This window comes from Artemia sp. Qi Xiang Cuo, chromosome 3, assembly GCF_049724085.1.
Source record: "Artemia sp. Qi Xiang Cuo chromosome 3, ASM4972408v1, whole genome shotgun sequence".
NCBI lineage: Eukaryota > Metazoa > Arthropoda > Branchiopoda > Anostraca > Artemiidae > Artemia > Artemia sp. Qi Xiang Cuo.
In genome coordinates this window covers 55,458,658-55,475,217 of record NC_142796.1, presented here as the reverse complement: position 1 = coordinate 55,475,217, position 16,560 = coordinate 55,458,658, and the positions used below count along the sequence as shown (strand labels likewise).

At 36.2% G+C, this 16,560-nt stretch overlaps 1 protein-coding gene across 4 annotated transcripts in view; it reads right to left on the bottom strand.

Annotated features, from left to right (window-relative positions):
• LOC148954301 (ATP-dependent DNA helicase Q1-like) overlaps positions 1-16,560 on the bottom strand; it is a 97,745-nt gene that overhangs the window by 58,082 nt on the left and 23,103 nt on the right. For all 4 annotated transcript variants that reach the window (XM_089087015.1, XM_089087014.1, XM_089087016.1 and 1 more), the window contains exon 6: positions 1,545-1,719. In XM_089087015.1, the coding sequence (XP_088943141.1) occupies positions 1,545-1,719 (175 nt within the window). The remainder of the gene's footprint in view (positions 1-1,544; positions 1,720-16,560) is intronic.

Genomic DNA, 16,560 nt, shown 5'->3' with positions numbered 1-16,560 from the left:
TTTTCCATTATTAATTGGCACAGCTGCAACATCTATATCTTTCTCGAAAACGACTGAGCCACAACGCGCTTCAACGCCTTTTGAAGTGTTAAATAAACACAAACGAACCCTTTCCTGAAATCATTATCCCATTAGTTAAACCAAGAAACTTTATCAATGGCTATGCCCAGGGGCGCGAGTGCACAAAAATTAGGGGGGGGAGCCCGAAGAATCCCACCCCCATACGCACATGCCTCACAGCTGGCAGGAAACTATTCAAATTTACTGGATTTTCCATTATTAATTGGCACAGCTGCAACATCTATATCTTTCTCGAAAACGACTGAGCCACAACGCGCTTCAACGCCTTTTGAAGTGTTAAATAAACACAAACGAACCCTTTCCTGAAATCATTATCCCATTAGTTAAACCAAGAAACTTTATCAATGGCTATGCCCAGGGGCACGAGTGCACAAAAATTAGGGGGGGGGATGTATTTTTCAAAATTTACTGGAAAGGGGTAGTTTTGTATTTTATCGATTTTTTTGAGTAAAAATACCAAGAAAGGTATTTTTCAACGAAAATATAACGGACAAATATTTTTCAAGTGTAGGGGGGTTGAATAAATCTAAGTGGGAAATCTGCACCCCCCCCCTAATTGACATCCCTGGTTATGCCAGCTATTCTGAAACAAAAGGTTTGCTATCCAGTTCACTGCTGAATTACTTCAAGATGATGTCTTGAAATCATCAATCGAAGAATAACTTCAACGAATTAAATTCATTGCAAATAGGATAAAAAAGTTAAATCGAAAATACCATTGAAAAATTTATTTTTAAAAACCATAATTCGATATTTTTTTTTTTTTTAACCATTAAAAAACCTAAACCACAAAAAACAGATTAAAATGCAAAATAGAAAATACGTAAAACGTTACTACTAAAAACTTAAATAGTAAAAAAAGGGTAAAGAGAAATTTTAAATTTCCGGAGGGGGAGGAGGAGCTGACTAAAAAAGAAAGAAAGTGCATTAACGTCCATGTTGTCCCATTTCTTGCGATATTAAGTCTATAATAAATTTATCAGAAAAATAAAACACAAAAATACCTTTTCCAAAATCATGACCCATGACCCCTTTCCTACACTATTTTTATCAAAAAAAAAGAGAACACAAAAATACCCTTTCTAAAATCCTGACCCATGACCCCTTTCATGCGATATTAAGTCTATTATAATTTTTTCAGAAAAAAAACCACAAATACATTTTCTAAAATCATGACCCATGACCCATTTCTTGCGATATTATAATTTTATTAAAAAAAAAAAATTAAAGATTACTTAAAAAAAAAAAAAAAAAAAAAAACTTCCAAAATTACACATACCTTTTCCATAAAAATACCCTTTCTAAAATCATGACCCAAGACCCCTTTTATGCGATATTAAGTCTGAAATAATTTTATCAGAAAAAAAGCAACACAAAAATATGTTTTCCAAAATCACGACCCATGACCCCTTTCCTGCGATATTAAGTCTATAATAATTTTATCAGAAAAAAAGGAAAAATACCTTTTCTAAAATCATGCCCCCATTGACTACAACAATGAACCTCATCAATGGCTATGCGATCAAGACGTTTCATCTCATGTGCTTTTTGCAATTTGGCCATAAAACGCTTGCTTTTCGCTAATTTCTCAGGAGTTACATACAAGAGCTTCATAGATGACAGCTTATCAGTCATCGCCTAGAAGAAAGAATATTCAGGGATTCATTAACTCCAAAGCAAAACCAAAAATTCAAAAAGAAGGTACACCTGATTGTGATTTAAACATAAACTATTTAATATGAATCAAATGTATGATTTAAATATTTGCATAATATACGAAAAAAAATGCCTGAAATATTTCGATTTTTGTTATCTTGGATGGTAAAAAAAAAACAAAAAAAAAAAGAATACAAAAGCATCTTATTGTTTTATCTTCAAGTTTTTTTTCTATGTTAATAAAAGTAAATTTTTACGTAAGCATAAATTTTAGGAGACACTTGCTACTAAAGTCATTTGCAAGGGGTCGACTAAGACAATACAAAATACGACGGTTGCAGGCAAAATACTAAAGGGATGTCTTTCTGCAGCAAAAGCGAAAATCTCGCTAATGTGACTAGCTAATGTGGGATTCCCATCCCCCTATTTTACTGACTATAATTGGCAATATTTTTACAGTGAACGTTTTTCAGAGGCAACGCTATATAGCGTTGCCTATAGTAAAGCCCATAAGGCTCCACTATTTTCTTATTTTTTCCGACAGGGGCGCTTCATACAGAAGGGATGATCGTATAAACTTGAAGGGGGCTCATTCGATTGTAGATTGGGAGTTCTAGTGCCCTTTTTCAGAGGCAAAAGTGATTGGAGGGCAATCACTTCGCCCCACGCCCTTTTTCCCCAAACCCATCCGATAAAAACTTTGAGATAGCTATTTTGTTAAAAAAAAATAGTTCAAAACTCAGATAATAAAAACTCCGGGGTCGACACAACCTCCCAGAGCCCGGGGGCAAGTGTTTTAGGTCATGCCCCGGGGGCATATAAGGCTTTTATATAAGGGGAGATCGTATAAACCTCAGAGGTGACTCATTTGATTGGAAATTGAAAGTTCTAGTTACTTTTTTACGAGTCAAAAGGGATAGGAAGGTGTCTATCCCCCCCCCACACACACACACATATGCCCTCTTTCCCCCTAATGCATCCGATCAAATTTCGAGATTGTTAGTTTGTTTAAAATAGTTCAACGATCAGCTATCCTTATATGGCTTTTTCACCCGTGCCCCAGCCATTTCAACATTTGCCTCTCAATTACTTGGACTATCTGTCTTGGGTTTTCTCTGTCTGCAATTAGCCATGTCTTGACGCAACCTATGCAACCTACTGCAAAATACTTGATAAATTCAATTCAAAATCGAGAATTCGAAAGTGATCGGAGGTCAAATAGACCCCATACCTTGTTTTCCCCAAATATATCCAATAAAAATTTTAATCTTAGTTCAAGGATTAGACAACAAAAACCATGAGGTGGACAAAACCTCCTTAAAGGCCCAGAGGCAGGCATTGTAAGTTGTGTCCTGAGGGTATATATGATTTTATGGAAGGGCTGCTCGTATAAACTTCAGAAGGGGTTCATTTGAAGGGAAATTGAAAGTTCTAGTTCACTTTTTAAGAGTCAAAAGAGGTCGAAGGTCAAACTAGCCCCACGCCCTTTTTTCCCCAAACCCATCCAATAAAAATTTTAAGACAGCCATTTTGTTAAAATAGTTCAAAGATCATAATAAAAACTCGCGGTCGACACAACCCCCTGGGCCCGGAGGCAGGCGTTGTAAGTTATGCTCTGGGGGAATATATGGTTCTTATAGAAAGGATGCTCGTATAAACTTCAGAGAGGGCTCATTTGATTGTAAATTGAAAGTTCTAGTTCACTTTTTAAGAGTACAAAAGATCGGAGGGCAACCAGCACCTCCCCCGTCCCACGCCCTTTTTCTCCAAACAGGTCCGATAAAAATTTTGAGATAGCCATTTTTTTAAAAATAATTCAAAGATCATATAACAAAAATTCCGGGGTCGACACAACCCCTCAGGGCCAGGGGCCAGGCATTGTAAGCCCTGGGGGCATACAATGGTTCTTATAGAAGGGATGATCGATACACTTTAGAGGGCTAATTTTATTGGAAACTGAAAGTTATAGTTCACTTTTCAAGAGTCAAAAGAGATCGGAGGTCAACTAGACCCCACGCCCTTTTTTCCTCAAACCCATCCAATAAAAACTTTTAGATAGCCATTTTGTTCAAAAAATAGTTCAAAACTCAGATAATAAAAGCTCCGGGGTCGACACAACCTCCCAGAGCCCAGGGGCAAGTGTTTTAAGTCATGCCAGTAGAAATGGGGGTGCCAGTCGTGACAGGACATAATTTATGCATGTTTTTATGGTTTTCTCACTGAGAATGAAAAAACAGGAATTTTCTCACTTGAAAAAACATGAATTTTCTCACTATGATGGATGTTTCCTTGGACGGTTATGGGTGTTGGTCAATTTATTTGATGTTTTTCATGGATGTCAACAGCAATTCATGTCTGTTTTATGGTTTTTGTCAGTGAGAATGAAAAAACAGGAACTTTCTCACATTTATGGATGTTAACAGCAATTTATGTCTGTTTTATGGTTCTTTGTCAGTGAGAATGGAAAAACAGGAACTTTCTCACATTTATGGATGTCAACAGCAATTTATGTCTGTTTTATGGTTCGTTGTCAGTGAGAATGAAAAAACATGAATTTTCTCACATTTATGGATGTCAACAGCAATTTATGTCTGTTTTATGTCTTTAGACGAATCTAACCTGAGAAATTGATCTATCTAATCGGTAGGGGAATTATTTATTCACAAAAGAAAAGTAAGAAACAAATATAGTTTCTTTGATCTTTAGGCTAACCTAACCTGAGAAATTGATTTACATAATCGCTAGGGGAATAATTTGATTCACGAAGGGGGAATTAAGAAACATTATGGCTTTCTTTAATCTTAGGTCTGAGGGATAAACGTTCTTTAGGTCAGAGAGAAAAATTAATATTCTATTTTTAAATAGGGCTTCATTGATCTTTACTGTCAGGAATTAGAAACGACATCAAATGTTATCTTGGAATTATGTGGGAGGCTAAAGAGATAGAAATTCTATTTTTAAATACGGCTTCACTGAGCTTTAAGTCGGAGAGATAAATTGATATTCTCACGAAACCTTAATAGTGTAGCTAGGAACATTTATGAGATGAAGAGATTAACGTAGGAAAGGGTTTCCTAGAAATTTGAAATGTGAAAGCACAGAGATGCCAAAAACAAAAGGAACACGCTGAGATTACTTTTAGGGGATTATTTGGGTGAAACAGTTTTAGACATTTTAGGGAATTATTTCGGCGAAACAGTTAGAGACATTTTTAAAGATGATTTTAGAAAAGGTTTTAGAAGAGGTTTTGAGTGTGGTCGTTATAGTAAACAAGTTCTATTTGAACAGTGTCGTGAGGTCCTCTACCCCAACCCCAAAGGGCCCCGATCGCCCTACCCCGATCCAAAAGGTTCCAATCCCCATACCAATTAGAATTGAAGTGTGTTCTTTGGTAAAGTTCAGAAGAGAACTTTAACTTTTCTTCACTTTGTTGAGACAATTTTAAATTGAACTAGAACTTTTTATCTTCCAGGAAAATATTCACAAGTATGGTATTACTTTTTCTATCTTCCACCGAAAAATTTAGAATTGAACTTTAAATTTCTTTATGTCTTTGTGAAATAAAGAACTGAAGTGGAAGATTTTTATTTTCTCTGGAGAAATTAGAATTGAATTGTGTTCTTTGGTAAAATTCAGAAGAGAACTTGAACTTTTTTATCTTCTGTGAAAAATTTGGAACAGTATTTAAAATTTTTCATCTCTTCGAGACAGATCTGAACTAAAGTGGAAAATTTTTATATTATTTGGAAAAATAGAAATGATCAATAACTAATTTCTTTTTCATTGAGAAAATTCAGAAGAGAACTTGAAGTTTCCTTGACTTCGTTGAGAAAATTTTAAATTGAACTAGAACTTTTTATCTTCCGTGAAAATATTCACAAGTATGATATTACTTTCTTCATCTTCCACCGAAAAATTAGAATTGAACTTTAAATTTCTTTATGTCTCTGTAAAATAATGAGCTGAAGTGGTAGATTTTTGTTTTCTCTAGAGAAATTATAATTGAATTATTTTATTTGTTAAAGTTCAGAATAGTAACTTGAACTTTACTTCACTTCGCTGAGAAAATTTTAAACAGAACTAGAATTTTTTATCTTCCATGAAAATATTCACAAGCATGGTATTACTTTTTCTATCTTCCACCGAAAAATTTAGAATTGAACTTTAAATTTGTTTATGTCTTTGTGAAATAAAGAACTAAAGTGGGATTTTTATTTTCTCTGGAGAAATTAGAATTGAAGTGTGTTCTTTGGTAAAATTCCGAAGAGAACTTGAACTTTTCTACGCTTCGTTGAGAAAATTTTGAACAGTATTTTAGATTTTTCATCTCTTCGAGACAGATCTGAACTAAAGTGGAAAATTTTTATATTATTTGGAAAAATAGAAATGATCAATGACTAATTTCTTTTTCATTGAGAAAATTCAGAAGAGAACTTGAAATTTACTTGACTTCGTTGAGAAAATTTTAAATTGAACTAGAACTTTTAATCTTCCGTGAAAATATTCACAAGTATGGTATTACTTTTTCCATCTTCCACCGAAAAATTAGAATTGAACTTTAAATTTCTTTATGTCTTTGTGAAATAATGAACTGAAGTGGAATATTTTTGTTTCTCTGGAGAAATTAGAATTGAAGTGTGTTCTTGGTAAAGTTCAGAAGAGAACTTGAACTATTCTTCACTTCGTTGAGAAAATTTAAAATTGAACTAGAACTTTTATCTTCCATGAAAATATTCACAAGTATGGTATTACTTTTTCTATCTTTCACCTAAAATTTAGAATTGAACTTTAAATTTCTTTATGTCTTTGTGAAATAAAGAACTGAAGTGGAAGATTTTTGTTTTCTCTAGAGAAATTAGAATTGAAGCGTGTTCTTTGGTAAAATTCAGAAGAGAACTTGAACTTTTCTTCACTTCGTTGAGAAAATTTTAAATTGAACTAGAAATTTTTATCTTCCATGAAAATATTCACAAGTATGTTATTACTTTTTCTATCTTCCACAGAAAAATTTAGAATTGAACTTTACATTTCTTTATGTCTTTGTGAAATAAAGAACTGAAGTGGAAGATTTTTGTTTTCTTTGGAGAAATTAGAATTCAATTGTGTTCTTTGGTAAAATTCTGAAGAGAACTTGAACTTTTTATCTTCTGTGATAAATTTGGAACAGTATTTTAAATTTTTCATCTCTTCGAGACAGATCTGAACTAAAGTGGAAAATTTTTATATAATTTGGAAAAATAGAAATGATCAATGACTAATTTGTTTTTCATTGAGAAAATTCAGAAGAGAACTTGAACTTTCCTTGACTTCGTTGAGAAAATTTTAAATTGAACTAGAACTTTTTATCTTCCATGAAAATATTCACAAGTATGGTAATACTTTTTCTATCTTCCACCGAAAAATTAGAAATGAACTTTAAATTTCTTTATTTCTTTGTGAAATAAATAGAATTGAATAAACACTAATTTCTTTTTCATTGAGAAAATTCAGAAGAAGACTTGAACTTTTCTTCACTTCATTGAGAACATTTAAAATTGAAATAGAACTGCTTATCTTCCGTGAAAATATTCACAGCTATGATATAGATTTTTCTATCTACTATGGAAAAATTTAGAATTTGTAAAATTGGTTTAAGAAGCATATTAAGAAAAGAACTTGTTCTAAAATGCCTTTGAAAAGTATTTCTTGGTGTTGGAGCATTCAAAAAGCTGTAAAGTATAGTTGTGGTTTAAAAAGATAAGTACTTCAAGTTGGAAAATGGGTTTAGGAGGAGCATTAAGAAAATAACGCGCTCTGAAAAGGTAATTGAAAAGTATTTCTTGGTGCTGAGGTATAAGAAAAGCAGTTAATTAGAGTTGTGGGTGAAAAAGAGAAGTACTTAACATCTGACAATGGGTTTAGAATGGAAATTAACAAAGTAACTTGCTTTGAAATGGTCATTGAAAAGTATTTCTGTATGTTGAGGTCTCCGAAAAGCTTTATAGTATAGCTTTGAATGAAAAAGGGAAGTAATTCATGATGGCAAATTTCTTTAAGAGTGACATTAAGAAATTAACTAGCTCTGAAATGGTCATTGAAAAGTATTTATTGGCGTTGATGTATCCAAAAGCCTGTAAAGTATAGTTGTGGGTAAAAAAGATAAGTACTTTAAGTTGCAAAATGGGTTTAGGAGGTACATTAAGAAAGTAACTTGCTCTGAAATGGTCTTTGAAATGTATTTCTTGGTGTTGAGGTATCCAAAAAGCTGTAAAGTATAGTTGTGCGTGAAAAATATTAGTACTTGAAGTTGTAAAATGTGCTGAGGAGTGACATTAAGAAAATAACTTGCTCTGAAATTCCTTTTGATAGTTATTTCTTGGTTTTGATGGATCAAAAAATCTTTAAAGTATAGATATGTGTGAATATTACATGTACTTTAAGTTGATAAATTGTCTTATTAAGAACATTCAGAAACTAAACTGATATGAAAATTTCTTGGAAAAGCAGTTGTTTGTGTTGAGTTATCCAAAAAGCTGTAATGTATAGTTGTGAGTGAAAAAGATAAGTACTTCAAGTTGGAAAATGGGTTTAGGAGGGACATTAACAAAGTAACTTGCTCTGAAATGGTCTTTGAAAGGTATTTCTTGGTGTTGAGGTATCCAAAAAGCTGTTAAGTATAGTTGTGAGTGAAAAAGATAAGTACTTCATGTTGGTAAATGTGTTTAATAGGGACATTCTGAAAGTAACTTGCTGTTAAATGGTCTTTGAAAAGTATTTCTTGGTGTTGAGTTATCCAAAAAGCTGTAAAGTATAGTTGTGGGTGAAAAAGATAAGTACTTCAAGTTGCAAAAAGGGTTTAGGATGAACATTAAGAAAGTAACTTGCTCTGAAATGGTCTTTGAAAAGTATTTCTTGGTGTTGGGACATTCAAAAAGCTGTAAAGTACAGTTGTGGGGGAAAAAGATAAGTACTTCAAGTTACAAATGGGTTTAAGAGGTACATTAAGAAAGTATCTTGCTCTGAAATGGTCTTTGAAGATTATTTCTTGGTGTTGAGTTATCCAAAAGGCTGTAAATTATAGTTGTAGGTTAAAAAGATAAGTACTTCAAGTTGGAGAATGGGTTTAGGAGGGACAGTAAGAAAGTAACTTGCTCTGAAATGGTCTTTGAAAAGTATTTCTTGGTGTTGGGACACTCAAAAAGCTTTAAAGTATAGTTGTGGGTGAAAAACATAAGTACTTCAAGTTGAAAAATGGGTCTAGGAGGGACATTAAGAAAGTAACTTGCTCTGAAATGGTCTTTGAAAAGTATTTCATGGTGTTGAGCTATCCAAAAAGCTGTAAAGTATAGTTGTGAGTGAAAAAGATAAGTACTTCAAGTTGGAAAAGGGTTGATATAAAAAAATACCATGTTAAAAAAATTCAAAAATTATTTTTAAAAAATGGGGGGATGGGGTTCCGGTGGTCTTTGGGGGCTCAATGTGCATTAGGAGTACCGGGGGCCGTTGGGATTGGGGTAGGGGACCTCACGACACTGTTCAAATGGAACTTGTGTATTATAATGACCACAGAGTTTCACCCTTAAATCCTCTTCTAAAACATCTTCTAAAATCATCTTTTAAAATGTCTCTAACTGTTTCGCCGAAATAATTCCCTAAAATACCTAAAACGGTTTCGCCCATTTCAACTTGTAAAATGGGTTTAGAATGGACATTAAGAAAATAACTTGTTCTGAAAAGATATAATAAAGCCTTAAAAAAAGTATTAAAAAATATGGAGGGGACTCTTTGGGGGCCGGGGGTGGGCCTTTGGGGGTGTGGGGGGCCGGGGGGGAGCCCGGGGAACCTTTGGGGACCGGGGGGTTCCTTCGGAATTGGGGTATGGGGATTGGAGCACTTTGGATCGGGGTAGGGCGATCGGGGCCTTTTGGGGTTGGGGTAGAGGACCTCACGACACTGTTCAAATAGAACTTGTTTACTATAACGACCACACTCAAAACCTCTTCTAAAACCTTTTCTAAAATCATCTTTTAAAATGTCTCTAACTGTTTCGCCGAAATAATTCCCTACAAATGTCTAAAACCGTTTCACCCAAATAATCCCCTAAAAGTAATCTCAGCGTGTTCCTTTTGTTTTTGCCATCTCTGTGCTTTCGCATTTCAAATTTCTAGGAAACCCTTTCCTACGTTAATCTCTTCATCTCATAAATGTTCCTAGCTACACTATTAAGGTTTCGTTAGAATATCAATTTATCTCTCCGACTTAAAGCTCAGTGAAGCCGTATTTAAAAATAGAATTTCTATCTCTTTAGCCTCCCATATAATTCCAAGATAACATGTGATGTCATTTTTAATTCCTGACAGTAAAGATCAATGAAGCCCTATTTAAAAATATAATATTAATTTTTCTCTCTGACCTAAAGAACGTTTATCCCTCAGACCTAAGATTAAAGAAAGCCATAATGTTTCTTAATTCCCCCTTCGTGAATCAATATATTCCCCTAGCGATTATGTAAATCAATTTCTCAGGTTAGGTTTGCCTAAAGATCAAAGAAGCCATGTTTGTTTCTTAATTCCCCTTCGTGAATCAATAATTCCCCTGCCGATTATGTAAATCAATTTCTCAGGTTAGGTTCGCCTAAAGACATAAAACAGACATAAATTGCTGTTGACATCCATAAATCTGAGAAAGTTCCTGTTTTTTCATTCTCACTGACAACGAACCATAAAACAACATAAATTGCTGTTGACATCCATAAATGTGAGAAAGTTCCTGTTTTCCCATTCTCACTGACAACGAACCATAAAACAAACATGAATTGCTGTTGAGATCCATCAGAGTGAGAAAGTTCCTGTTTTTTCATTCTCACTGACAAAAACCATAAAACAGACATGAATTGATGTTGACATCCATGAAAAACATCAAATAAATTGACCAACACCCATAACCATCCAAGAAAACATCCATCATAGTGAGAAAATTCATGTTTTTTCAAGTGAGAAAATTTCTGTATTTTCATTCTCAGTGAGAAAACCATAAAAACATGCATAAATTATATCCTGTCACGACTGGCACCCCCCTTTCTACTCATGCCCTGGCGGCATATAAGGCTTTTATGTAAGGGGAGGTCGTATATGCTTCAGAGGTGGCTCATTTGATTGGAAATTGAAAGTTCTAGTTACTTTTTTATGAGTCAAAAATGGATAGGAAGGTGTCTACCCCCCCCCCCCCACACACACACACACACACGCCTTCTTTCTCCCTAATGCATCCGATCAAAATTTCGAGATTGCCAGTTTTTTTTAAATAGTTCAACGATCAGATAACAAAAAGTTCGGGGTCAACATACCTCCGCCCCCCTGAACTCGGGGGAAGGTTTGTAACTTATATAAAGTTTTATTGAAGAAGTGGTCGTATGAACCTCGGAGGGAACACAAATCATTAAAAATTGAAAGTTCTAATTTCCTTTTTAAGAGTCATTAAAAGTAATCGGCGGGCATATACCACCCCCCCCCCACCCTCTTCCCCAAATGTATCCGATCAAAGTTTTGAAAAAGCCATTTTGTTTAAAATGGTCTAACGATCAGATCACAAATCTTTGAGGTCAACATACCCCCCCCCCCAACACCCAAAAAAACGGAGGAAGGGTTGTAAATTATGCCCCGGGAGCATATAAGGATAGGTGGTCATATAAACTTCGGAGGGGACTCAAATGATTAGAAAGTGAAAGTTCTAGTTCCCTTTTTAAGAGTCAAAAGTGAACCGACGGCAACTAGCCTCCCCCCACCAACCCCAACGCCATAAGGCTCCAATTTTTTTTCCCCAGAGGCGCTTCATATGAAAAGGATGGCCGTATAAGCTTCGGAGGGGGCTCATTCGATGGAAATCGGAAGTTATAGTGCCCTTTTTAGGAGTCAAAAGAGATCAGAGGTCAAATAGCCCCCTTGCTCTTTTTTTCCCAAATGCATCCGATAAAAAATTTAATCTTAGTTCAAGGATTAGACAACAAAAACTACGAAGTGGACACAACCCCCAGGGCCCAGGGACAGGCGTTGTAATCTATGCCCTGGGGGCATATATGATTTTTATGGAAAGGCTGCTCGTATAAGCTTCAGAAGGGGTTCATTTGAAGGGAAATTGAAAGTTCTAGTTCACTTTTTAAGAGTCAAAAGAGGTCGAAGGTCAAACTAGCCCCACGCCCTTTTTTACCCAAACCCATCCAATAAAAATTTTGAGATGGCCGTTCTATTAAAAATAGTCCAAATATCAGATAACAAAAACTCCAGGGTCGACACAACGCCCCAGAGCCCAGTGTTTTAAGTTAGGCCCCGGGGACATATAAGGTTTTTATGTAAGGGATGGTCGTATAAAGTTCAGAGGTAACTCATTTGATTGGAAATTGAAAGTTCCAGTTAGGTTTTTAAGATTCAAAATTGATCCGAGGGCATCTATCCTCTCCCCTAGACCCTATTTTCCCTAAATATATCCGATGGATTTGAGACAGCCATTTTCTTTGAAATAGTCCAACCATCAAATAACAAAACTTCGGGGTAAACATACGCCCCCCCCCCGGCGCACGGGGGAACTAAGGGTTGTAACTTTTGCCCTGGGGATATGTAAGGTTTTATGGAAGAGGTGGTCGCATAAACTTCGGAAGGGACTAAAAAAATTACAGAAATTCAAAGTTCTAGTTCCCTTTTTAAGAGTCAAAAGTGATCCGATGGCAACTAGCTCCCCCTCCCCCCACCAAACCTCTTTACCCAAAATGAGTCCGATCGAATTTTTTATATAGCCATTCTGTTCAAAATTGACCAAAAATCATGTAAAAAAAACTCCAGGGATAACACAGCCCCCCTCCCCCAGAAAAAAAACCGGGGGAAAGTGTTGTAAGTTATGCCCCTGGGACATATGAGGTTTTCGTGGAAGGGATGGTAGTAAAAACTTCGGAGGGGTTTCATTTGATTGTAAATCGGAATTTCTAGTGCCCTTTTTAAGAGTCATAAGTGATCGGAGGCCAACTAGCCCCCCCCCTCCCAAAGCCCCTTTTCCCCAAAGGTATCCAATCAAAATTTTGAAATAGCCATTTTGTTCAAAATAGTTTAAAGATAAAATAACAAAATTCTGGGTTTGACACAATCCCCAAGAGCCAGTAGGCAAGTGTTGTAAGTTATGCAGCAGGGGCATATAAGGTTTTTATGTACGGGATGGTCGTAAACTTCAGAGGTGGCTTATTTGATTGGAAATTGAAAGTTCTAGTTACCTTTTTAAGAGTCAAAAGTGAACGGAGGGCTATTCCACCCCCTCACACATTCCCTCTTTCCCCAAACGCATTCAATCAAAATTTTTAGATGGTCATTTTTTTAGTAGTCCAAAAATCAGATAACACAAAATTCAGGGTCAACATACCCCCCCCCCCAGGACCCGGGGGAAGGGTTCTAAATTATGCCTGGAGACATATAAAGTTTTTATGGAAGAGGTAAACTTAAGAGGGGACTCAAATGACTAGAAATTTAAAGTTCTAGTTCCCTTTTTGATAGTCCGAAGTAATCTGATAGCCCCTCCCCGCACCAACCGTGTTTTCTCCAAATTTTACTACAGTTTTACTACTGATGACGGTCACTGTGTATGTGACCGAAATATCTGGTATTTCTTGTGAAATTTATTATACACTGTCTATTAAAAAGTATTTTATCCCTATTTTGAACTTTCATATTATCGTCATGGAAAGGCAGTGTGGTCTCCGAAATTATCTTCCCCAAATGCATCCGATCAAATGTTTGCAATTTTCATTTTGTCCGAATGGACCAAAGATCATATAATAAAGACACCGGGGTTTACACAGCCCACCAGAACCCGGGGGTAAGTGTTGTAAATTATGCACCGGATGCATATAAGGTTTTTATGGAAGTAATGATCGTAAAACTTCGTCGGGGGGCTCATTCTATTGGAAATTGAAAGTTATAGTTCCCTTTTTAAGAGTCAAAAGGAACCGGAGTTCTCCTGCCTTCTTTACCGCAAATCCATCCAATCGAATTTTTGAGATAGCCATTTTATTAAAATAAGTCAAAAGATCAGATAATAAAAACTCCAGGGTCAACACAACCCCCAAGAGCCTAGGCGCAAGCGTTGTATATTATGTTCGGGGGGCATATAAAGTTCTTATGCGAGGATTTTAAAAATATTTCAAAGATCAGATAAACCAAACCTCCACCCCCACTCTAAAACTTATGAAAAATATTTTATTCCAAAACCTAAGCGAGCTGACCCCTGGTCTCCCCCCCCCTTCTCACCAAAAACCAACAACTGATTAACAATATTTTATTCCTAAACATATGAGAGCTGACCCCTGATCCTCCATGGCCCAATACACGCCTGAGAAAATTTGCCTGGTTTTCGAAGAAGGGAGGAAACACCCTCTACAAGTCAAGAGATATTAATGAAAATCACATCATCATATTCAGTGTATCCGAAAACCCTATTGTAGATGTTTCGAGCCCCAATCTGCAAAAATTATTTCTCCCATCTGCAAAAAGAATTTTGTACTTTTTTTCCTAAAGAAAGATCACGGATGCGTTGCTCCGAAAGCAAGGAGGAACATCAAAACTTAAAACGAACAGAAATTATTACTTATATGAGGAGGGATGCCCTCTCTTCAATACCTCGCTCTTTACGTTAAAGTTTTTTTTAATAATTAAAAAAAATTATCATTTTAATAAGCGGCCCGTCTGTTTAAGGAGTCCTCACAAAACAAATCTTCCTTCACATTCAAGGTATCACAAACTATTTAATTTTCCTTTATATCTTTTCCTGTACTCTATCTCTGTTTGGCACATTCTCAGAATGTACTGCCCATCTCTTTTTAACTCTTTCCTTATCACTAATTCTAGCCTTCCTCTCAATTTATTAACATACCAGTACAATATTTTACTATTATGCCGTCTAGCTGCATCTTCCAGATCCTCAGGCAATTTTATTTATAGCGTCAAATTCACACCTTCTTAAATCATATAACAGTGTCTCCACTTTCTTTACATTCCTCTTATTTTCATATGATCTATCACTCACATAGTTCTTGTACAAGGCCTTTCTCCTCTCTATTAGCCATAAAGCGTTTTCACTAATATTCCTAACTTTCTTCCCTAAGACGCCATCAGCAACTTCTAATAATTAATGTTTTAGTTTCTTGCCTATAACCGTTCACAATGACTTGCACGTTCTTTATTCCGTGAAGCCATCTACAGCATCCTCTTAAGATGTGCTTATTTTGCTAGTAGTTTTGATAATTTCTCATGGATGTTTGACTTGTTTTGGGTTTTTTTTCATCAGAAATAATGGTAAAGTTTAATGAGGGAATCCGAGGTATATTAATGAAAATAATTTGCTGTCAAACCCCTGAAAAGATTTAAAGGAAAGGAGAGTATCAATAACCATTTTATAAGAGATGTGTCGGGTGAAATAGAACGCTATTGACTGTGAAAAGGAATCTGGGTTCTCTAAGAAAAAGAATTTTTATAGATTATATAATTTAAAGAAATTACAGATATAATTTACTGATTTAGATATTTCTGTTATTCTGACTCCACTCTGTTCGGCAAAATTTTACTAAAAGTCCAACTCCAAAGCCCTAGTTGGAAGTTAGTTAGTTAGGCATGTCATAGTAGATTAATGAGTCACTGCTCAGTAGAGGCTTCCCCCAGGCCACTCAATATGTCCCCATATGGCGATAGGGGAACGCCCTACAGATATTTAGGGTACCTTCATAGGAGGGACCTTGGTTATAGGGGAACACCCTACAGATATTTAGGGTACCTTCATAGGAGGGACCAAGGGGGGACCTTGTCCCTGGGGGTCCGTAATAAAAATTGGGGCACCCTCGGCCGGATCCATAAATACTGGCGGAGGAGGAAAGAGGTCCCTCAAATGAACACTCAGCAGGGCCCATCGGTGCGTGGACACGGTGACAGACCTTCTCCCAGCAATGGGTCAAATGGCATAGTGACGCAGAACACCGTCGTTGGAGGATCACCTATAGGAGGACAACTGTGGCAGGGCGTAAGATCCAGATCTATGGACAACGGCCTCTGCAAAGGGCTGCCTCGACCTTTTCGGGGTACCTGCAAGACTGGGGACCTTTCGGTCAACTCTATTCCCACTTGAGGAGTGGCGTCCATCGAGAAAATTATAGCCCAGTAAATGACACAGCATTCGTACGGGATTCTGATTAATTGATAATTCTTCCGGGCTTGGTCTGTCTTGAAGGGCCTTTTCGGGCTGAAAAACCTCTTCCTAGCTAATTTATCTACTATGGGTTACTCCTCGTAGTATTCTAATATTTGTAGGTTTGAATATATACTGAGTCGGAGGTAATAGGCTTGAGATTGTCTGTGCAGGATTTCGACTCTTGTTGAGGGAAGTGCATCGCCAAGTGCTGAAAACCATATTGTGACCATGATTGTGCAAAGTTTTCATTCAACTAGAGATCCCCGGAATTTCTTGCTGTCCGGTTCTAAGCCTTCGGTATAACTTGAGAAGATGTGCTGGCCCCCGTCCTGCACTGGTATCCGGGACCATTGCTTTTCCTGAGGCCAGAACAATATCAATGATTTAAAGAATATGAAAATTGGAACTTAGAATGTTACGATGTTAAAAAAATAACTATCGTATCGACATTTTGACTGACGAATTCAGACGATTCGAATTGGACTTATAAGGGGTTTCAGAAACTCTTATCCCAGGGGGTAGGAAGTATGAAACAAGGTGATATAGAATTTATTTATTCAGGCAGGAAGGATGGGGTACATAGACAGGGAGTAGGGCTAATGATGAATAAGAAAGCTGCCAAGTCTT